This window comes from Parambassis ranga, chromosome 21 (assembly GCF_900634625.1).
Source record: "Parambassis ranga chromosome 21, fParRan2.1, whole genome shotgun sequence".
Taxonomy (NCBI): Eukaryota; Metazoa; Chordata; class Actinopteri; family Ambassidae; genus Parambassis; species Parambassis ranga.
Window position 1 is genome coordinate 8074916 of NC_041041.1, and position 24109 is coordinate 8099024.

Genomic DNA, 24109 nt, shown 5'->3' on the forward strand with positions numbered 1-24109 from the left:
ACATACTGGTGCCCTGTGGCGACAGCATGTGTGAAGGATGTAAGACTTTGCCTCACTTGATTACCTTCTATTTGTGCATGTGTCTGACCTTTTTGTATTTGTGCACCATGAGTCTTTTCCATCATAACTGGCAATGAGGGGAAATATGAAGAGGCTGGTAACTGCAATTCCCTCCAGAGAGATAAGGGACGCCTTTGGCCTTTTCACTCTGGAAACTTCCATGTTTACAGTCTCCACTGACTCCACTGCTCCTCTATCAGTTGATACCATTACGTAAAGCAACATAGTGGAAACAACACAGTTTGCCAGTTCTCAGTTTGCTGGCTGACCCAGTTACCCCTATCACACCTGTTACTGAATAAGACTTTCTTTCCTCCTTGCCACCTGCATGACGTTTGTTAGCTTGTTATTAGATGTTGATTTTCTCAGCAGCAACTACTACACATCACTTTTTTTATTGAAATTAACTGAAGAGCTACGTGACACTCTTGCTCTTGCTGGTCTTTCAAGCTTTCCATTCTGTTTCTGCAGCAGTAGTTTTATCACAGAAAATATAACACTGTATTTTTTATTTTAGAGTAAAGGCACTTTCATGTAATTTTAATGCATGCTATTGGGTTTCTTGAGTTAAATATTGTATTTAATGTGACATTCACACATATTACCTTAAAGAGAATAAATCCAAATTGCATGCTATAAGCTACATATTTATGTTGGGCAAATGTTTCCAGATATTAAACTAGCCATTATAATGTCAATGCATGTTGTGAATTAGCTTTGCTTTCTTTGCAAGGTAAACCTGCCCAACATGCAGTGAGCCTGCAGTTCAGTTAAGCTTGCTAGCCAACATTTTGAAACTCAAGACAGAAGTATCAGGTTTAGGTGAGGTTTCTACATGCAGAGAGAAACATTTTCCTAACATTGCCCAGTAATTTTAGAGGCTTTTGTATCCTTTAAGAATCCAAAATGTTCAAGGCACCCCCCCCCCCCCCCCCCCCCCCGCCTGCCCTGATTATGTCACAACTCTTTGCGGATAGGTGGGCTTCACTAATCAAGCTATTGATTTGTACAAATAAAAAAGCACATTACAGGTATGGATATTTGTTTGTAGTCTAATAAACTGCACTTTTGCTGACATGTAAATGGTTTAATTTGTACTGTATATACACTAAAACAAAGGTCAGACTTATTGTTCATATATATAGTGAATTTATTTTTAGTAATGATAATTTGCACACATAAATAATTATATTTTGCAGTTTTGCCTTTGTGACCTGCAGATAAATTAAGAGGCTTATCATCATAAAATCATCTCCTCAATTCCTTTGTTTAGGGTGGAGGCGTGGAAAAGGAGTCAAGTTCTTTAATCTCAATTAGAGGATTAAATTATTTCATGAAGCAATTCTCCGCTTTGATGTTACTGAGGCCTGATGATTAACTGCAAGCCTTTCCAGACTGAAACTTTGCAAATGACCTGAATTAATGCTGACAGAGCCATGCTGTGTCTAGTCTGTATTTATTAAAGGGTGACAGTGTGTAACTGAAGAAAAGACATCGCTGCTGATGAAGACAAGTGAAAGCGTGGAAGGTTGTGGCAAACCCTCCCTTTTGAGTACCGTCACACTTTAAAGCTGTACCACTCTAATTTTAACATATTAAAAGCTTTTTCCACATGCTATAAATGTCAGGACTCGTCTCATGAAGCCACAACCTGCAACAACAGTATTATCCGGTCGCAACGGCCTCCACATCCTTTATATCATTTCAACATCACAATTTATTCTGCACACAAGGGTAGCCATGCATTGACCGAATATCTGTTCTCCATATACAGGTGTAGATATATGCATTCATGCATAGGAACACAATGTTTGTACGTATAAGGTATCCATTAACTAGGCCGCGTCTTCACCGTCTTGTTGAAACCCCATTAAACAGAGAATAGAACGAGTGAAACGTTGGTATGTAGATGTATGTAAATGAGGGAGCCTCAGTCACACCGGATGGCGACGGACATTTTCAGTGTTGTGGTGGCTACAGAACCACGGTGCTCTGGCTTTCAACCCCCTCTTCTCAAACTCATCATTATTCAAAGTATTCCTCTGTTAATTCTCAAAATCATTACATCTGATATTTAAAATTGTGCTTAATGTATGCACAATTAGGTCCTGTCTCATCTCAATCAGTTATGGCCATCTAAATGAAGCCATTATTGAGTAAATGATCAAGATATTAATGCTTCTCAAAGCCTGTCCTCATTTCCTAGGCTGCTGGTTGTATAATGTCTGCAAAATAAAATCTCATACCTATTGTCATATAATTATCTGCATGATTACTATATAGTGTCACTTAAAGATATGGGTTATATTGGTTTCAACAAATTCACTAATTCTTTATAGCAGCTTTTTTTTGGTTAAACCTGATGTACTATTGATATTTTTTACATCAAGACTTAGTGTAACATCTTCCAATCATGTAGCTCCTTATTGTGGTTTAGGATGGACATGTCTGTTGGTGGTCTGTTACCAGGAAATCGAGTCAGAGGACGATCTGACTTTTACTATCCCAAGTGAGGCAGCAGGACATTAGGATTTTCAACCCTTCCCGGTTTGAAACACTTGTGTTTTACATCAGGTTCATCAGCTTGGAGTTTTGCAATGCATAGTAATAATCAGCAGTGAGTGTGTTGGGCTGTAGAAGGCCCAGATTTTATTAGGAAGACTCAGGTTTGGTAGAGAGATAGATAGGGTTCTTTTTTATTCTTCTTGAAGTGCTTTCTCTGTCTCAACCCATGTTCTGTGCCCCATCAAAGAACAGGGCTTCACAGATGTACAGGGCACACAGGATGGAGAAGTCGCTGCGATTACACCCACTGAGTGGCAAAAAGCTTGCTGAGTGTCAGAGTTGTGTTGAAAGAATCAAAAAGCACATCTAAAAAGGGAAAAAGCTGCTGTGTGTGTGTACAAAGAGACTCAACAAGAACTCTGAGATATCATCTTACAGGCTGCAGAAATCTAAAGAGACAAGACAGGAACAACTGAAATCCTGCAGCAGAAAGGTTATATTTATATTTGTGAGCACTTATTAAAAAACATACATGAATCAGCTACAAATTCACCAGGTTACTTCACCTGAAGTTAATTTTTTTTTGTTTCTATGTTGTCTGTAGCAAATGGCGCTAATGTCACGTGCATACAAGTGCCAGGAAACCCAATTCCTGGCACACATGTCTGTGGTCATGGACAACTGCCTCTTTGGTAGGTTTTGAGGATCACTGTTGAGTCCAGCTGCCTTTAATTTAAGCAGATAATTGTCTGTTTTACTCCCGCTCCTCCTACTGAATGCAGGCATGTTGCTGGTCGTTTTGCCAGTGCGAATGAGATGAAGTGCTCTGGTGGGGGAAGTGATGTCTGCGCATACTCTCTGTCAGTTCAGTAAGTCATTGAAACCGTTCTGTTGTTATAGAACAGACCACAGTTTGGGTTAAATTAAAACAATCTCTTTCACTTCATTTTAAGAGGCAAACCTCTCCCATATTGAGGAACTTCTCCTTTATTTTGTCATTGTATGAACTTCAGAATAAAAGTGGTTTCAGCAAAATGCTGGTAAAGGCTCCATCCAAACAGCTTCCAAGGACAACAACTGAAAGAACCATCTGAGAAGTTGTGCTGTGTTACTGTAGCAACATCTTTAAAAAAAATGTTCAAATGTAACCTGCAAAACTGAAACACATTTATCTGTTGATAAAAAAAACACGCCTTTTCTGGATATCGACCTCAGATTACTGACATATTTTTAAAGGAAGAAAAGATTCTCTGACATCTCAATAAGCCATATGTTTTCCGGTTGCTTGGTGCATGTGTGGATATTTAATGCCAATATTTCAGACAGACAGTGGAAGTTGTCTGTCCCACAGGGGGTGTCTGATGCTTCCTGTGTTCTCTGTCCACCTCCTCACATCCTCCACCCGCACAGTTGCCAGAACCACTACATTACTCCTCTAGTCTCTACCCACACAGACAGCCTCTGACTGATGAAGAGGCAGGCAGACGGAATGTTTCACCTTACTATACAGTACACATGTGGTCTTCTGTGATCTACACCCACCACATGTTGAGAGAAATATGCCTCTGAATCTTCCAGACTGTACAAAGATAACATGCAAAAAATGACTTACATTCCTCCCCATATGGGTTCAAGTAAAGGCTGTCTGAATCACTGTAAAGAAAAAGAAGATGGACAAGAATCATTCTGAAGTGTTAAATATTTAAAAGCTGCAGGCCTCTGAGCAAGAGAAGTGATGGAGGGTGGAGGAATAAAAGTGAGAAAGATGAGGAAGGGGCAGGCAGAATGATATAAAACTCCATCCTTCTAATTCCAGTGTAGACTTCATTACATATTCATGTGATGGCGCAGTCATTATATTGCGTGCGTGTGTGTGCAGCGCAGCCAGTGATCATACATATTATCTATCACTTCCACTGTAATTGTGCACAGCCAGGAGAGGGTGGGCTCATAACAATAATTCTAATGCTACATAAAAGCAAATATTCTCGTTTTTCAAATTATTTGCTTGAACGCTCTCTCTGGAGTGTTGGGTGAATGTTTTTATATGAGTGTGTCTGGATATGTTATTATGACTGATTCGTTTATTGGTGCAGCCTTTGTGCATGCATGGACTTGCATGTGTGTGTATTAGGTCGCGTGTTCATGTGTGAATTGAGCACATTATGTTATTTCAAGTTTATGTACCCGGACTAATATATTTTTTTCAACACTATTACAAAACAAGAGTGATTCATTTACAAACTGAAAAAATTGAATTACCCTCCATCTTCATTCACAATGTTTCCATCATGAATACAGCACCAAAGAAACTGACATTCTGCAACATGTTTCTGAGAAATATGATGATATGGCATTATAGTCAGATAACTGGATACCCCTGTGTGTTTTTTTTCCTCCCATGAATTAATGTGATGGCTCTGCTGGTGATATACTACATGATTTATAAACACGGAGCTCTCTGATTAATAGCTTGTCAGTCAGCAGTCAATAAATGGATAGCCAATAACTTTTCTAGAGCAGAACCAAGACCATGTCAGAAATACTTTCAGGTGCATGTTGTGAAACTGAAGTGTACAGCCTTTGAGTCAGCTTGGACTAAATTGTTTTAGAAGCTAATAAAAGGACTGTTGCTCATTTTACACTTAGATTATATGCTGTTAGAATTTGGGAGTATGTGAACTGCTACACTTCAGAGGCATCCTTATTGGTCGCATATCATATATTGGTCTTTGTGTTTAGATTTTGTCATTGTGAAGCACTATGATTACTTTATTAATTATACATTGTAATTAAAAAGCAATTAGGCACTATATAATTGAATTATGGTAACATTTCTGCACCTGAACCAGAGTTAAATTGATGAATAAAGAACAATGTGAACACGATGTCAGCACCTCATTTCCAACAGCAGCAGCGCACTTTGATGAGTTCAAAAGCTGTTAACAATGAAAGCATCCCTGTTTGGTCCGTCACTTTTTAAGGTCCCTGGAAAAATTTCTGTCGTCACTGGGGCTACTTACAGTGTGTTTCTCAGTTTGCTTTTGTTTTTTTAGTGGTTCCAGGCATGCTTTGTACAATGGATGTATGTATTCTTCTTTTTTATTTTAATTACAGCACGATGTGCTCTCTTCCAGCCACCGTGCTATCGATCTGTGCAATACCACATCGGGATTCACTGAATTCACCAGCAGTGTCTATTTCTAATCAATTTATTTTTTGCTGAAAATGTTGCCATGTGTGTAGTTTTTTTACGTGAGCTTAAATTGAAACAATCTTAATGGGAATACTGGTGAATGAGTTTACAATTGCAGGATATTCACACCACAATTGTACAACAAGATGTGATAAGGATGTAATTAAAACCATATATCAGATGAGCTAATGACCCTCTAATGATGTCATTAGAAAACAACTAAATACAAGGGCTAATTTCACTCTAAATGAACACATCAACAATGGTGCTGTACTGCATAATCACCATAAAGCATGACTTTTCCTGAGTGAGAATTAACATGTCTGTGCACAAAGCAAATGTGATTGTGCTCCTTGTCAGGGTGATTTTTATTTCGTTTGGGGAAAGCCCTCTTTGACCTGAGGGAGTGCAATCTTCTCATTTGTGGCAAAGAGTCATCAACAGCTAATTTAAACACTTGATTGGCTAATTACACTACATGCATGATTTAACATTATGACCTCTCTCGCTCTCTTTTCTCTCTTCATTAAAATTAGTACCACACATGCACACATGTACAGGGCTTCACTGCACCTGCACATACTCATTCTACTACTTACACACAAAAACATCTGTATGCACACATTGCAGGTTTAAAAAGTGTAACATTGGCCTTAACACCTGTATTATCAGCCACTACTACAGCTGCTCCTTATGAGCTCTCAGCTAATCAGGTATCATTGACTATTGTATGTGTGACCAACCAGACAAGAGACAGGTTCAATTATATAAAAAACACCATCTTACATCATTCAAAACAGGTGTTATCTTATGTCAGAGCATGACAGGCTTTTATAACATGTTTTGCCAAACTGTAAACACTTCCAGATGAAAAGAAGAACTTCCTGTTTATCTCCAAAGCCTCCAGATAATCAGCTTACAAAACAGTGTTGGGGATGCAGGGATTGTGTCTAGTGGGCATCAGCTTGGAAAAACCCCTGTAGATGAAGTTAAATACCTGTCAAAAGTGTGCACCATTATGTTCACTAGGAAGGCTGGTTTCTGTATTATAAGACCTAGTCTTCGGTAAGATGCTTAATAAACAATCTACCTCACAGAACTTGGATGTTTTGTCAGTTTGCACATCTCACGATTGCCCAACATGTGGTGAAATCAAGAAGAAACAGGATAAGGCCCAGAGTAAAGGCTGTCCTCTCCAGAAAAACAACATTGATCTCTGTAAATGATGTGCATGTTAGCAATGCACGCTCCTGCAGCCATGTGTAATCTTCTAGTCAGCATGCACCATGGTAGCCAAGAAAAGGGCGGAGAGGTTGGTTGCAGGAGTCTGCTTTGTAGCTTGTGTTTAACATTATGAAAATGCCAGTTATTTTTGTATTTTTGCAACCAAACAATGTAGTTATGGTGCCTAACAGAGCAAACTAAGCAATGGTAGGTCGCGAACCCCATGCTCTTCTGATACCGGCCCCTTAAGCCTTCAACTTTTTACCCTTCAGCATCTGGCAGTGAGGTTACAAACCCTGACCTTTAATGTCATGTGAGCCCAACAGCTGAGATCATTCCTAACCAGTGTTGTGTTTATCTCACCAGATTGCCATTATGTCTTTTTTTTTAAATGCAAGTTGCCCTGCATCACTGGGTCAGGAATGGTGCCATTTGTGTATTTTTAAAACATCCTGTGGCACTGACAAACGCAAACTCATTTTGGTTCAGCCTGTACTTAACTTGTGGTTGCCACACAAAGAAGCTATAATCCATATGCACCAATATAATAACATTTCAAAGTTCCTCATGGTTTTGTATTTGTCTGTGATTTCATGGGCTAAGAAACCCAAATCCTTTGTTCTGAAGCCAGCTTCAGGAGGGCTGTTGTTACTGTGTCTTTGATTTGGGCATATTATGCATCAACAATATGAGTTACATGCAGATTTGGGGAGAATGATCCTTTAGACATTATCTGATGGTGTTTATAAGCTGTACATGTTCACAAGCAGTCAAGATGTTTACTGTAACTACATGTTACATGTTACCAGTAACATTCTGTCACCTGCAGCTAGTTTAAGCAGATTATTATGCAGATATTGTTTTGATTCTAACCTGTTAATTCAACCACTAGCATAAACTCGTTGCATTGTTTTTAAAAATAAAGGCGTTGTCAGAATAAAGCTCTTATTGTGAAGCAGCAACAGATTCAAAATGGAATATTGGAAGAGTGACAATGCATGAAAATCAATTTCCTCTGATAACACTTATCAGTTTTCAATAACGCGGAACAGAAATGCCACAAACGATATTGACTCCATTTTTTCTCCACGATCACTTGAAAAGTCGAAATGCATGTGTGGGCAAACACTTACCAATCATCTGCTCTGAGGGTGCTGTAGAGATGTTTGTTGTTTGTTTGTTTGTTATTTTGCTTGGTGCTTTGGATCTGACTGATCTGCCTGTTCAGACCTGGGGGAAAAAAGACAGATTTAGTACATGTGCATCCGTATGCTCATATGAATTCTTATAGGGGACATTTTTTATCCATAGCCTTAAACAAGATACACTTCTGTACAGATTATGGAGGTTTTTGTGGCATTTCAGGACTCTCCAGATTTTAATCCTAATATTGGTGAATGTATTTCATTTTATTTGAGTGGTGGTTTATATGCAGTACTATATAATACTATAACATGAAGCCTATTTTTCATTATTTCAGATGGTGTTTTATGTATTAACCTTCTTCATTATCCTCCTATATTGTACTTTTTCCACAATACATTCTGAGCATGAATGTGTGAACATGTTTGTGTTGGAGATGGCCAACAAGAGAAAATACTGTGTGTGTGTGTGAAGGGAATGAATATTAGATCATCAGGTCAGTTGAGGCTCAGTTGCAGCACAACAATCAATACACACACACATACATGGACACATACACACACAAGCAAACAAACAGAATGAATAACTTCCCACTCACTCCTACACAGTTCCTTTTTAAATACTGTACACCTACATCGCTTTAATCTTCCTTCCAGTGATATGTTTCTCTATTTAAACAACATCTGCACAGGAAGTAGTCATTGTGTTGTACTGGATGCACATGGGTTTTCCTGGTAATCAATAAATTGTCTTTTACTTTTGTTTTTAAGTTGACAAAACATTCTAGTTAGAGATCTTTATCTTACATCTACTCCTTCTGTCCCTGTTCTGATTAAGGCAGAGAGGAGCCTAATGTATCATTGTCATTTATATCAAACCATGTGACTTCTGATAATGCGTAATTATGACAAATGACTGATGACGACGTTATGGAGCATGAATATCATATGCATTCATATCTGCTTAATCAATGCTACACAGAGCTGAGAATTTTTAAAACCATCGTTTTATCTCTGTGTGGGGCCACAGGAGTAATTTGTTGGGGGAAGACGTGTTCATGAATAAATATGTTGTCTGTGTAAACATATCACCGTTGGTTCCTCTTCTAGTCACATAGTCATGCTGCGCCTGCATATGCCTGATATGTCCCCTGCTAATGAACAGAGGACAAAATGCTGTACAGCAAATTCTAAGAAAGGTGATCATGCTATTAAGGAATAGGGGGATTTTCCACAGCATTCCTCTCTACATACAACTTTCAAATAAATATAAAAATTGGCTCCATAGTAACAAATTGGTTGATTAAAGTAATCAAAACCGTAATCACTTGTGCTACAGCTCAATATGAGGCTGTGCAGTGATGTCCAATAACACAAAGATGTCCGTCAGCATGTGCTGTCTTTCCTTCACATTAGCCCATCTGTGATCAATCAGAAGAAAAATTAACCAGAAGAGAAATTTCAATTTCACATTGCTGTATTGATCAGAAGATCGAGTAAATTACTGGTGACAACACGAGACTGATTGGTGCAATCTATACAGAACATCGAGAAAAGAAAACAGCTTCCATAAAAGACACAGACTGTGTGGGTAAAGGAGAAGACTGAGTTTGACAGTTTACACATTTAATGAAGGTCAGCACGATCATAAAAGAGTTAAGTCTGTTTATTACTAATAAGTAAATAATTCATGCTTGCATAGCATGTATGAACACGATCTCCTATTTAGTGATATTGTCACAAAACTAGAAGACAGTTTGAAATTAATAACTTTTGTCTCTCAGGTTAATGGAAATGGAGACGTGGTGGTTAATTTCAAACGTATATGTGGTGTATGTCTGAAACTCAGCTCTCAAAATAATAGCAAAAGTGGAAGTCAATAGGAATAAACAACATCAAGTATATTTCACTTATTTAAAAAATGATGGCCAAAAGGACATCAACAGGCAATGACACAAACAAACATTAAAGAGGTTATGTGAACAAAAAATAACATCAGGATTACGTTCATATCAAAAACATCAACACACCACGGTCACAACAATATGAATCAGACACCCAGAGGCTTGGACTGTAATCTGTTTTGCCTTTGACTAATGAGATGAGTGTGAGGCTGGGGTGGGGAGTGTACGTGGTGTTTGGACAATACATGTTTGTACTGTTCATTTGACGGGGCCTTATAGCAGTCAGTATGACCAATCCTAATCTTTGAACCCCCCCCTAGCTTGTCCTTAATCTTATCTCATCAGTCCGGCTATTCTAATCTACTTTATGAAAGCTTATGAAACTAAGCGTTGTGCACAGTGACAGTGCAGTGGGTGACTGAGACATTATGTACTTGTGACTCAGCAAATGGGGCAAATGAGGGAGGATGTTTGTGTTTGAGGGCCGATCTAAAGAGCATAAATGAGATTTAGTGTCCTCAAAGCTCCTGTTACACATTCTATAATGCTTATGCTACAAGTTAGACTGCTTATTTAACCCTTTATGAGTATTATTTGCTCTAGTGTGAACACAAGTTGCGCTAGAAAACCCAGAGGCTAATCTGTTTCAAGAGGATGCACACTTAAAGCTGAACAGTCCTATCCATCCTTAAATAAATAAACCTATAAAAACCTAATGTGTTCATTGCAGGACACAATGAGAGGGCCCATTTAAAGCCTTGTAAATCAAGATCTGCTGGTCGTTTAATTAACTTGTAAATTAATGCACCATGCTGTGTAAATTGGCGGGTGATAAATATTCATGTTGTTACCTAAGAAAAGGGCAAGGACTTTTCACAGGCACAACCAAACTGGGCTATATGCAAGCAGCACACCCAGTAAACACCTTACTGGTATTTTTACGGACAGCTAATTCAAATTACTTATATGCTTCATGGGTTACGCAAAAAAAAAGAAAGAGTCACTCTCTCTGCCCCTGCTCTCCCTTAACAACACTCCCTCTCTGTTTCTGTTTATACTGCCAGTGTCAGGTCACGGTATTATACAAGGCAAGCCGTCATGCACTTGAAATACTTCGGAATGAGTATGGTCATAATGTAGCAGAGATTTAAGCAATGCTGTGAATGTTAGCTAAAGCAGTCTCAATACAGACAACATGGAAAATGGTTTGTTTGTTGAGTGTGAAAGTTCAGATCTCACACAGGAAACCTAATGACAGGGAACCCTTTATAACCTACAGGGAGATATCTGAGCCTGTTTAGGCTCTGGACTCTGCTACATCTATTTATATCAATATGCCTTCATGGCACTTTAGATGAGGTAAACACTGCAGCTCAAATAATATGGATAATAATAATAATAATAATAAAAGAATCAAAATCTTGAGTTAATTGTATTTGCTGGGACGGACTGTATGAGCATGCTGCCTGATTTAATTCTTTATCACAGTGCCAGTAGTCAAATAATTGCTCCTGGTGGCATAATTGACCTGCCCAGGGCACGGTAATTGACCTTGTCACTGATGACAGGGTGGTTAGGTGCTGAGCCAGCGCTGAGGGATCTGAAGTAAAATGGAGGATATGATGGTGGGGGGGGGTTAATATGCCATCTTCATTGGACATTCAAAAGTGTCACTCACCACAGTGGCTTGTTATTGACCGATAACGTACTTTGAGTGGCAGCAGGAGTATAGATTAATCTTCTTTTAATTAGAGGACAAAGTTCCATTTCTCTTTTGTTTAGTGTGTTTACAATCAGGTCTCAGCTCCATCCTTCTCCTGATCCAGGAAAGAGATGAGTCCCATCCCCCCACCCCCCACCCCAGTGTCTCTCCCTCCTCAGGAAGTCAGACTACTGGCTATCAGCTACACACGCTCTCATCATCACCATCACACCGCGGTACCCAGCTGGCTCCCGCATTTCATCATTACGCACATAGCCAGCCGCTGACGCATGGAGATCAGGAGAATATTTTTTGCGTCATCATGGACAGTGTTTTGCCCATATATGGGCGGTATCTGTTACGTGAACGGAATGAGGTCGCTTTCTTATATATAGATTAAGCTTAAATCTTTTATCATACACGCTCTGTTTTCTGAATGCTAGAACAAATAGAGCAAAGGCAGTACTCACTAAAGGAGCTTCGGAGCAAACAAGAAATAAGTAGCAGGGGGCAGCGTTACGCAATAAGCACGCAGCACTACACTACACATTTCTTACTCAGGCTGTTTATCACTTCATGCTTGAAGACTGAAAAACGGATGGAGAAGAGATGGTGTTCAGACCCTGAGTGTATTTTGGCTGAACGGCGCAGAGGGGATATTGAATTCGTGTGCTGCAGATTCGACTATAGGTGATGCTTGTTTACCAGTTAGGGGAGAAGAGAAGAGGGCTGCTGGAAAGACTCCCTCCACAGACATGTTAAAATATGGTCAAGGAGCCTGTGGAAAAACACCACTGCGATAAGAATAGACTAAAATAGTGTGGATTAGTGGGGGAGGGATAAAATCACTTTACGTGGGTTTCTTCCCTCATTCTCAGGTTACTATTTATTCTAATATGTTTTATAATCCACCTCGACGCCTTAAATGACGCAAATGAGGGATTTGTAGGTCAGGATCATCTCGTTTTAGGGGACTACGTCGTGCTGAAAAATCTCCTCAGAAGCCAAAATGATGGATCATAGGAGCAGATGCTATAAATAAAGCAGTCCTGACTGACTACGCTCAAATGAGTCGGAAGAGGGCAGAGTGATAGTAGGAGGGCTTTCTCCTTCTCTCTCTCTCTCTCTCTCTCTCTCTCTCTCTCCTTTGAACGGGGCGATCTCACTCCAGCATTCATCCCGTTTCCACCAATAAGCCCAATGAGCTGAGCGCGCACCGCCCACTGTCGGTGTGTGTATTTTTTTTTCGTCTCCATTCCCTTCTCTTTTTTTTTTTTTAAACGCAGAGCTGGATGTGTAGATCGTCACATGTTGTTTCCCCCTCTTCAGTCCGGACACCAGCAGACATGTGTTATTTATTGCTCGGCTGTGGGAGAAGAGGAACCAGCCGGCATTGGAAATAGAGAATTAAAAATAAGAGCGCGCCGTTTCTTCAGCAAGTCGAGGAAAAGGAGAAGCATTGTGTCTGATAGCGAAGGACGCGAGAATGGCGAGTCCGCCAAACACGGGCGATCAGTCTTTATTAGTCAATAATACTAATGTGAACAACGGTGTCAAGAAATGTGGATATCTGAAGAAGCAGAAACACGGACACAAGCGCTTTTTCGTTTTAAAGGAGCCGAGCGAAGGATTCCCTGCCCGGCTGGAGTACTACGAGAGCGAGAAGAAATGGAAAAACAAATCGGCCGCAAAGAGAGTTATTCCTCTGGACTGCTGCCTCAACATCAACAAGAGAGCGGACGCAAAACACAAATATCTTATTGCTCTTTATACCAAGGACGAGTATTTTGCCGTGGCGGCAGAAAACGAGCAGGAGCAGGAGAGCTGGTACAGGGTGCTCACGGATTTAATGACAGAGGGGAAAGTGTATGACGGCTCCGCGTCCAACTCTGCGTCCTCACTGGTTGGCTTCGACGAGGCGAGCTACGGTGTAATAACGCCGGTGTCCGCCGCCTACAAGGAGGTTTGGCAAGTCAATCTAAAATCCAAAGGCCTGGGACAGAGCAGAAATCTGACCGGGGTGTACAGGCTCTGTCTCTCCAGCCGGACTATCAGCTTCGTCAAGCTGAATTCGGAGGCTGCCTCAGTCATCTTACAGCTGATGAACATCCGGAGGTGCGGCCACTCTGACAGCTTTTTCTTCATTGAGGTTGGTCGATCTGCAGCCACCGGCCCCGGGGAGTTGTGGATGCAGGCTGATGACTCTGTGGTGGCTCAAAACATCCACGAAACCATACTGGAGGCGATGAAAGCCATGAAGGAGCTGTCGGAGTTCCGTCCACGCAGCAAAAGCCAGTCGTCTGGAACAAACCCCATCTCCGTACCAACACGGAGACACCTAAACAATCTCCCCCCGAGCCAGACCGGGCTACCCCGGAGGTCGCGCACTGACAGCATGGCTGCGACCTCTCCTGTGAGCAAATTTTCCTCCTGTCGAATACGCACGGCCAGCGAGGGTGATGGCACCATGTCACGCCCCATGTCAGTCACCGGGAGCCCCCTTAGCCCGGGGGTCCATAGGACCCTCTTGAGCAGATCTCACACCATCACAGCACGCCCCTCTCTGACTTTTGAGTCTTCTACCCTTCAGCACAGTAAGTCCATGTCCATGCCTCTGTCTCCTTCTCCACCTGTGGCCACAACATGCCCAGGGAATGTGTCCTGTTTGGACAGCAGTGCCCCTCGTCCCTCAAGCTGCAATGCATCCTTTTCTGGCTCCCCCAGCGATGCTGGTTTTATGTCATGTGAGGAGTATGGTTCTAGCCCAGCTGATGCAAGAGACCTCAGGTTACCTCTCACACTCCGCAGCAACACCCCAGAGTCTCTCAAAGCAGACACCCCTCCTTCTCGGGACGGCAGTGAGCTTGATGGCTACATGGTGATGGAGCGGCAGAATCAGAATTGTTACCGGCGGTTACCCGAGCTGGACAAGGTGTATCGAAAGCGCACATACTCCCTCACGACTCCTCGCCAGCAGAGGGCCCCCCCTCAAGTATCATCAGCCTCTCTGGATGAGTACACTCTCATGAGGGCCACGTACACCAGTGGAAGCCAGTCTTTTCGGAGGTGTCACACTGCTTCTCCTAAAGGGACGTGTCTTGAAGATTACAGGGATGTTCAGACCAGCTCTAACAGTCTCCAAGGTGACAGCGGCTACATGCCCATGATGCCTGGTGTGGCACCCCAGACGCCAGGGTCCAAGGATGACCCCTACATGCCCATGAGTCCTATGTGCGTTTCTGCTCCAAAGCAGATCATCAACCCTCGTTCGCACTCCTGTTCACTGGGCCTGGCCCCACGCACAGACTCCCCAGGGAGCGTTTCTCTGGAGGACAGCGGCTACATGCGCATGTGGTGTGGAATCAAGATGTCAGTAGAGAGCAATGATGGAAAGCCTACCAATGGAGAATACTTAAACATGTCCCCCATTGACACCCTGGTGTCCTTTACACCCCCAGACTGCATTCTAAGTCCTACAGGAGATCCCCACCTCCAACACAGTCACAGACAGCCTTACTCTTACAGCTCTCTACCACGATCTCTTAAAGGACAGTTGCAGCGCAGTGGGTCTACTGACACAGACCAATATGTGGTGATGAACTTACAAAGACAACGGATAGAAGAGGAATCCAACTATTGTCCTCTCTCACCGGGAGAGTCTGTGTCCAGCAGCTCTCCGGGAACACCAGGCACTCCATCGTCTGCTCCATCTCCTCTCAGAGTGGCTCGGCTAGATGGAGGTCTGGTTCACCGGAATAGGGTGTGTCGACCTACCCGCCTGGCACTGGAATCCCTCAGAACACTACCATGTATGAGTGAACACCCCCTCCCCTCAGAACCACGCAGCCCCGGGGAGTACATTAACATAGATTTTGGTAGTGCAACCCACAACCCAGAGGCATCGACAGTGTCAGAGAGCTCTGAGTCCTCTGTGAGTTCAATGTGTGCAGAGAAAGGATCGCTGCCACTCTCAGACTATGCTAATATTGATGTCAGGTCCCCAGTTCACCTTGAATCACACCAAGCTCGGTGTTCCCCCCCAGCAGGGTGTCTAACCCAGACACCTGAAGTCTTGACTTGCCCCAGTCTGGGGAACTCCCAGCAGGACACGCAGAGGGTTGAGGTGAAAGAGGAGGAGAAAAGCTTAGAGGGACAGGCTGAGGAGAGGGGGATGGTAGAGGAATATCCTCTCAAGCAGGGAAGCCTGGTCTGTGCGCCTGCTCCAGTCAAAGACGACTACACTGAGATGACCTTCAGCCCTCCCGCCCCTTTACCTGCTCTCTGCACCACTGATGCTTCTCCCCTTCCCACCAGTCCCACTGCCTGCATCCAGAGACTCAGCCTGGAGAGCAGCATAGTGGACGTGGTGCCTCCTGTGCCAGTGGACTCTTTTCTCCTAGGGGGTCCTTCATTATCTCTTACAATTGTGGACCCACACAGAGGGGCTAAAGTAATTCGGGCTGACCCTCAGGGGAGGCGGCGCCACAGTTCGGAGACCTTCTCCTCCACTACCACTGTCACACCTGTGTGCCCATCTTTTGCTCACGACACCAAACGGCACAGCTCTGCCTCTGTGGAGAACGTATCCCGCACTGTCCGCAGCTCTGAGGGACCCGACGAGGACTACGGCAGCCCTATGTGCAGGGAAACATCAGCTGGTTATCAAAATGGACTTAACTACATTGCCTTAAACTTGATGGAGGGAAACCTCGGGGGATGCAGGTTAGGAGGCTGTGATGGACTCCTGAGGTTCAAGACGGCTTGTGGGTGCAAGGGGGGCCTGAATGGTTTCAACAGTAGCCCTTACGTCAGCCTGGGATTCAAGGAGACTACTGCTGCTGCTGTAAAAGGTGAGTGTTTTCATACTTGTCACACACACATTCATTCACTAGGTTTTCATTCATGAAGGGAGTGGTGTCAGGTCTAGAGTAGGATAGAGATCCGCCTCAGGGCGACTGTATACTCTGCAGGGATAGGCCACTCATTATGCGGTTTGCTGCACTCCTGAGCTCATTTTTGAGCCAAAAGTTAATACTTATTATATTTATATGCAGAAATCAGTAGAGCCTATGTGTTACTGACTGCTGACACATGGTTTGTTTGTTTTTCTTTTTATAATCATCACTAATCATCTCTAAAATATAACAACCTACAGTGTTGTAATGTGTAATCCGGTGTAGTAAACACATTCATCATTCCTCAATATTACACACTGATAGGTCGTCTGTGGTTTGTAAACACGGGCTACAGGAGCCAAGCGAAGTAAACGTGTTATGAACATTGCTGCTGGGTGTAGGCTGTGATGTTTAGATAGGATTAGTCCTGTACTTGTCACACCCATGACACCGCTGATAAATCTCAAGGCTGTGCGATGCAACTACAACTAAAAATGTGGTTCTCCTTTCGTGGAGCATGCTGCCTCCTTAGTTCTCAGGGGGGGGGCACTTTTTAATAAAAAATTATTTAGAAGCTGCTTTTATTTTGAAAGTCATGGCCGGATATGTGGTATTTCAGTGTGTCTGACTTGATGCTGCTGTTGTGTGTTTGTGTGAATGGTCTGCTCTGGTTTTCTCTCAGTGACGCAGATTTGTACCACGTCAGTATTTAAAAAAAAACAAACAGCCGATGTGATTCAGTGACGCATGCACGGCTACACATGATGCCGCCGTGGAAGCTGAAACAGGCAGAAAACACGTCTTTATCATTAAATATATAGCATGTTGTTTTTAAGCACTTATATCAAAATACCTGATTTTGTTCTCTGTTGGCTTTTTGTGCATAAATGGAAGGGATTATTTACAGCGATAGATGACCTGGCAGGAACATGTCAGAAGTTGTTGTTTGAAAAGAAAACACATAGCGTCGGGATGACAGTGAGTCAGGAGTCGGTGTTCCTGATGGAGAAATACAAGAATTTAATTGCTGTTTGTGGTTTCACAACCCGAGTTGTCTGTTCGCCTCTCTCCCTCTCTCTCTCTCTCTCTCTCTCTCTGTCTCAGCTGGCTCTCTCATGCTGTGAGCACAGCCAGTGTGTGGGGCTTGGTGCAAGTCATCGGGTTCCCCAGAAAAACAAGTGAGTCAGTTGTTTATCAATTGTCAGGTACTGGGTTTCAGGACTGGAATGCGGGCAGTGTGCAAAGGTTGCTGGGAGAGGTGAATGCTCACTTGTTTTTCTAACCTGGTGGGATGGTTGCAGGGAGGGGGGGGGGTGGCGTTGTAGCATCACCAGTGAAATGTTTTTACACACAAGCCAGTGATGACAAATATTTTGTATGAACACAGATGACCTAAACGACACACACACACACACAAACACACACACACCTCCCACTTACTTACACATTGGTTCACTCTGTCCTGGTACATTTGTGTTTCCTTGAATTTGGGAGAAGTTCGACCTTGGCTACCAGAGGGTGGTGGAAAAACAATAATGGTGATGGATGGATGACTTGTGTTGTTTTTCTTGTAAAACAAAATAGGCAATTGAGCATTTGGCTGAAGGGAGTGAGAGAGTGAAGACGAGGAGTAAGAAGGAAAGATAGAGATCAGTGCCTGACTTCTGAGGTGGGTGGCCTCAGTTGGTTGTTTATATAAGTCGTGTCATACAAACATCCCATACATAACAGGTCATAACAGAATATTTCGTAGTAACTTTGTTGATACTGACGTTCAAATACTGAACATTTCTCACGCGTGTGAGTGAGTGATAGGCACGCCTGTTTACTACAAGATGACAGGCTTTACCGCATTCTCTCGTTATCTTCAAGGGAACCATTTTGCATTCCCGCCACTATATCAATTTGACACAGGTAGATTAGGGAACCACCTGTATTCTTTCGCAACATGGAAGAAGATGCTACACGTATGTCTGGGCTGCCTGCAGATAGAGGTTTACACGTGGCTCAAGAGGAGTGAGGAGTGGCTGAGTCAATAAGTTACAACCTTAGTGTTGTGTCCTGACATAACATGGAAGGGGCTGTTTTTACAGGCTTTTTTTGCACTGCTTTGTACGGCTGTCCTTATGATACCTCTAGTTTTTCGGAGTATATATGGACTGCCACTTCTTTCCTCCACCTCTTTATCATTGTGCTGTCATCTTCTGTCCTCATTTATCTAATGTTTTAAAGCTGTCTAGTATGGGTGCAGAAAGGGGAGAGAACTGACTCACACTCTCCATTTGTAGAGAGCGCCCCCCCCTCAACCCTGCACCCCTCACCTCCTCCACCGTAGACACTCAGACATTTCAACTGCTTGTGCCCCTCCCATGTGCGTACATATACACACAGCCATCAGCAGATGGTGGAGGGTTGGGGTGGGTGGGGTAAGGTCAGGGGTTTCGCACCTGCCCTGCCAAGCAGTGCTCACTGGTTATCTGGCTCTTCAGAGGAGAGTGACAATACGCTAATGACTGGCCGCCATCTGCCACGACAACAACAGGGAGAAGGTGGGGGTGTGGCCAGGCAGTTTCAAGAAGCCAACCCAAACCTACCCCCACCCTCTCCTTCTATGCACACCCACCCCCCTCTCCTCTTGCTCTCTGCAGGCACTGGTTTCTGTTTTTCAGAAATCATGTGATTCCCTCACCCCCCCTTCTTTTCTTTACACACACAAACACACACCTTCTCCACACCGGTAGGTGCATTCAAGCCTTGTGTTTTTCTGGTTGTTATCTGACCGCGGTAGACAGTCTCTGATTGGCTTTTCACCCTAGAGGGCAGATTGTCTAACAACGCATCAAAAAAAATAGTTCATTATACCTGAGGAGAGCCACTAACAAGGCTTCTCTTGCTGTTTTTATTTATGAGCTTTACTGTTTTAAATTTCAAATGTAATATTTTGCAGTGGCTAAATTATGACAATTTCATTTTTTTCTGTAAACATATCTTCCCCATCACCACATATTGTTTTGTGCACAAACAATGGCTTGACATGGTTCTTTGATTACAGTATTTTGAGGAGCACACAGTCTCTGTCCTCACCTGTCCTGTGCACCACTCCCCTACACACACACACACACACACACACACACACACACACAGCACTCCAGGCTTTGATACATAACTCTTGGAGCAAAGTAGGGCGGGATGTTCCAGCACTAGATAAAAACAAAGTTAACCTCCCGTATCCTCAATTTAGCTTGGAGGTAAGAAGGATTACATTCACTTCAGGATTAGACATTGTTCAGTAGCTTGTTTTTCTTGCAGGTAGAGGTAAAAAATAGTCTGCGACATCCATACAGTATAGCCATACACACACGAAAGGGACTGGGGCTGATTAGACAAATTTGTTTAAGCAGATAAGCCCATCGTAACCTCCAGCTTTCTGGTCTCTGTTACTGTATTGATGCTTGGCTGTAGCTAAGCAGCACACTAAGCATGATGTATATGTTTACATGTAGCTATGCAGCATTTACATTGTAGCCTACACATGGGCAGCCATGGGTTTCCTGCGACACTTTCTTCTGGTTGACCTCAGATAAGGGCTACTGATGTAACACCACTTTACCAGAAATGCAATGATCCCATTTACTCTTATCCATTTTAAACTGAGTGGATTATATTAGATTTAGAGCTAATAAATGTAATGCAACAACAGTTAGTTTAACTAAAATATCTTCATGATGGAAAATGGGTGGTGTGTATGATGGTGTTAACTACACTTAGGATCACTCACTGTACAGGAAGAAATAAGCTGCATCTAGCAGACCATTCACAGTTGCTGCAATGTAGATATATTTCAGCCAAGGTGCATGTCAGTTAATGAAGTTGCTGTGACACACCTTCAGATGCATTAAGAATAAAATAAAGTTTTGAAGCAAAGTTCTCGAATAGGATAATTAACCATCTTTAAACACTAACATAAAAAAGATGATATGCTAACACTTCTCTTATATGTCATAATGAGTCAGCAGGTTAGTTTACAGCAGTTGTTACTGTTGTTTTGCTCAAACAGAGGTGTAGGAGGTCAGAGGTGAGGAGTCAGTCAGTTCCTGTTTGTTTGGTGCAGCTCAGCTGTAGATCAGGGAGGAGCCAGCATAGCAGGAATGTAAACAGAGCAGATCTGAGCCTGTTGATTTCGGTCCTATCTGAACATCCACTTCCAGCCAGTCAATAAGAATAATAATAATATATTAACATGGACAGTTCATAATCCTCTTCCTTTCACTCTTTCTCTCTCATCCTACTCATCGTCACAGTTGTAGTTTGTTCATTTAGCTCAATGACAACATGAAGCTACTCAAGTAGGCGATGCAGCTATAGACATGGAGGCTTGTTTACACTGCTTCTGAGGCACAAGAGAGGAGGCTCCTAATGCCTGTGTGTGTGTGTGTGTCCTAGCCCTGAATGGAGCAGTGCTAAATTTAGCCTGTGAGAACTAAATAAATAATGAACAGAGCCTGTGTGTATGTGTGTGTGTGTGTGTGCGGGCTGGGACAGGGGCCACAGACATGGGCTGTTGGGAGGGGTGGAGGGGCTCCAAAAAAAGGGAGGGGTTAGAGGCATTGGGTTCATTCCCCCCACTGGACCTCTGTCCCCTTCTCTCAATATCATCCCACCACCACCTCCCCCTACCCAGATCTCCTTGCCCACCCGCACTGATCAGTGTGTGAACAGCAGTCTGTGTGTGTGTGTGTGTGTCTTTACACCACAGTGCATAAACCTTCATAAGAAATCATATTGTTTCAGTGTGCTTGTGTTCACTGCTACACCTGGTTGCTAATCTGAGCTGTTAGTGATTCAACCCTCCTTCCCGGCAGATCTCAGTCATTCTCACCCTAGTGCCTGCCTCTACAGGCCGCTGACTGGCCCAGCCCCTCCACACACACACACACACACACACACACACACACACACGATCAGATTGTTATGGTCTGTCGGTCCCATGACCTCACTGCATTCCCGTTCCTCTCTGTCAGGTTGATTCTGTTACTGTGGTTTTTCCACCACTTCTCACCCGAGTGTTTGTATTTTCTTCAGTGTGACACCTGTGGCAGTGAAGAAACACAGCTCAGCGAGCTTAGGTGTCTTCAGCAGTGAAATCCATTATTCTGTCACTGAAACAAACAGTTTAGACGCCTCCTCAATGTGTTTTGTGACATCAGATGTTTTTAAGCTTCAATGTGTATGAGTACGTGAAGCAAAGACAGAACAGACGTGTGTGTGTTTGTGGTGGGAATAGTTGAAGGAGGGGTGGGGCTGGTGGTGGTGGGGGTGCTCTGAGGACTCTGAATGAAAGGTTTGTTTTAGAGAATGACGATCACATCCAACTTTGTGAAAACAGCTCTTGTTCACGGCTGGGGAAGAGGGAGAGGAGACAGCAAGTGAGGGAAGAAATGCAGCCGCTGTATGTGTGTGTGTGTCAGCCAAGACTTCCGCTCCCATTTGATAGCTCTACATGCAAATGAAACCTCACAAACATGTACACAAGGGCAAGGGTCAGCGCAGCTTTCCGCTTGAAGAAAAGCAGCACTCCAAGGACTTTGGGTTGTTTGAAAATAAATAGCAGGAATACCTGCACCGGTGTCTGTCTGTGTTTATGTGTGTGTGTGTGTGGAAGCATTGTTGCTGTCACTTTTGTCACCATTGGAGACTGCCTTGTTTCAGCTGAACGGTGCTAAATGCCACTCTGTTTTTCCCTGCCATGAGAACACCTGCCACTCTAGTGTCTACCAGTGCAGACACACACACACACACACTAACACACACACACAGGCCCCTTGAAGAGCACTTATTCCTTACTTGGTAACAGAGTGGGGGTGTCCGCTTGACCTTCACCTCCCCTCTGTAGCTCCGTCCTGTGTAATAAATCACATATACTGCATGTACACACTTAAATTAAATTTCTGAAGAGAATATTGACTAAAAATATCTGATTTCAGTGTCATGCCTGTAAATTGCATGATAAGGAACTCACTTATGTTTTTCTTCTTTCTTTCAGAATGAAAGCCGGTGAGTCTTCCCACTCCCCCCCCCCCCTCGCCTCGCCTCCTGCCTCTTCCTCCTCCTCCTCCTGTGAATGTAGGATTTCACTGCAGCCAGATGACGAGGTCGCCACAGCGACAGCTGGACCTTGCGCTGTAGCCGATGTCCTCTGACCCCTTTGCCGCCTCTGGAGGTCATGGGGACGGCCATCACCATGGAAACACGGACACTTGACCCTTGCCCCAAATCCCTCCTTTTTCTTGGCACCTAAACACTCAGGCGCCAACGCTGCTGTAGAGCTAGATTAAAGAAAAATAATAACAAGAACCTAAACAGATTATTATCTCTAACAATAGATAGGTAACTATGTATCCCTGTACGGAGTCCTGCAAACGTTTCTGCAGTATATTATTATAATTATGTTGATTACTGTTATTATTGTTATTACCAATTATACACTTTTAACTGGTGTTCGTATGGCTTCAGCCAAGAGTTGCCACCTGAAAACCTGTGAACCAAACCTGGAGAGCATGCATGCATCACACACACACACACACACGCACACACACATACATGCAAAAACCCTTTCATGCATACAGATTACATGTATTTATTTATTTATCTTGTATGTATGCATTAAATGTGTGATAATTTGTATACGGATTGTACTGCAAAAATGAGACGGCATTTATAAACATATTTAAAAAGTCAAAGGTAACATTTCCTTAAGAAAAAAAAATCCTACCTCAGCACCAAGTCACACAGTAGAAATATATATAAAATATTTATTTTCAGAGGTGAATGTTTTTTTTTTTGCATTTTTTTTTTAAATAAAATAAAAATCACCGATCCAAAGCCTTACTCGAGCCATCAGCGCCCATCTGATGGACTTTTTTAGTTTGGACCTATAACAACTCAGTATATCAAAGATTTAACCGTCATCCTAGAGACTGAATGTTCATCAGAGCCGAATGAGGGACAGCCTCTCCGAGATTAAGTTCCTTCTCTCCCCACATATATGACAAGATTATGTATTAATAATCCAGAGTAATATATTTATTAATATGCCTGAAATGGAGGATTGACACACACAGGAATAAAACCTAGAGGAATCTTTATAGGAATGGTTGCATTGCATCGTGCAAAGCATGAGCCGGGTCTAGCTGGACCTGACCACCAGATCTGTGGCCTGTCTGAGCCCAAGTCTCAGCACAACTCACCTTGTGATATCCTGCACACACACATATATACATACATACACACACACACATCCTGCAGGAGGTTATGACCTGACAGGACAGAAACATGAATGTTTGACGTTATTTATATAGAGTGAACTGGACAGCCCAGGATCTCACATATTCTCACCTGAAGCCTCATTGCGGCGCTCTGTCACATCACGCCAGGCGGCACTGAGCAATGTGACGCATGCAGGACTGCAGGACTCAGTCTGA

General features: G+C 43.0%; 1 protein-coding gene across 1 annotated transcript; it reads left to right on the top strand.

Moving 5' to 3' along the window:
- Positions 1-12365: 12365 nt before the first annotated feature.
- On the top strand, positions 12366-23993 carry irs2b (insulin receptor substrate 2b). Its single transcript, XM_028394049.1, has 2 exons — positions 12366-16583; positions 22672-23993. The coding sequence occupies exons 1-2, from the start codon at positions 13220-13222 to the stop codon at positions 22674-22676; spliced, it is 3369 nt and encodes a 1122-aa protein (XP_028249850.1). The 5' UTR covers positions 12366-13219; the 3' UTR covers positions 22677-23993.
- The last annotated feature ends 116 nt before the right edge of the window (positions 23994-24109 follow it).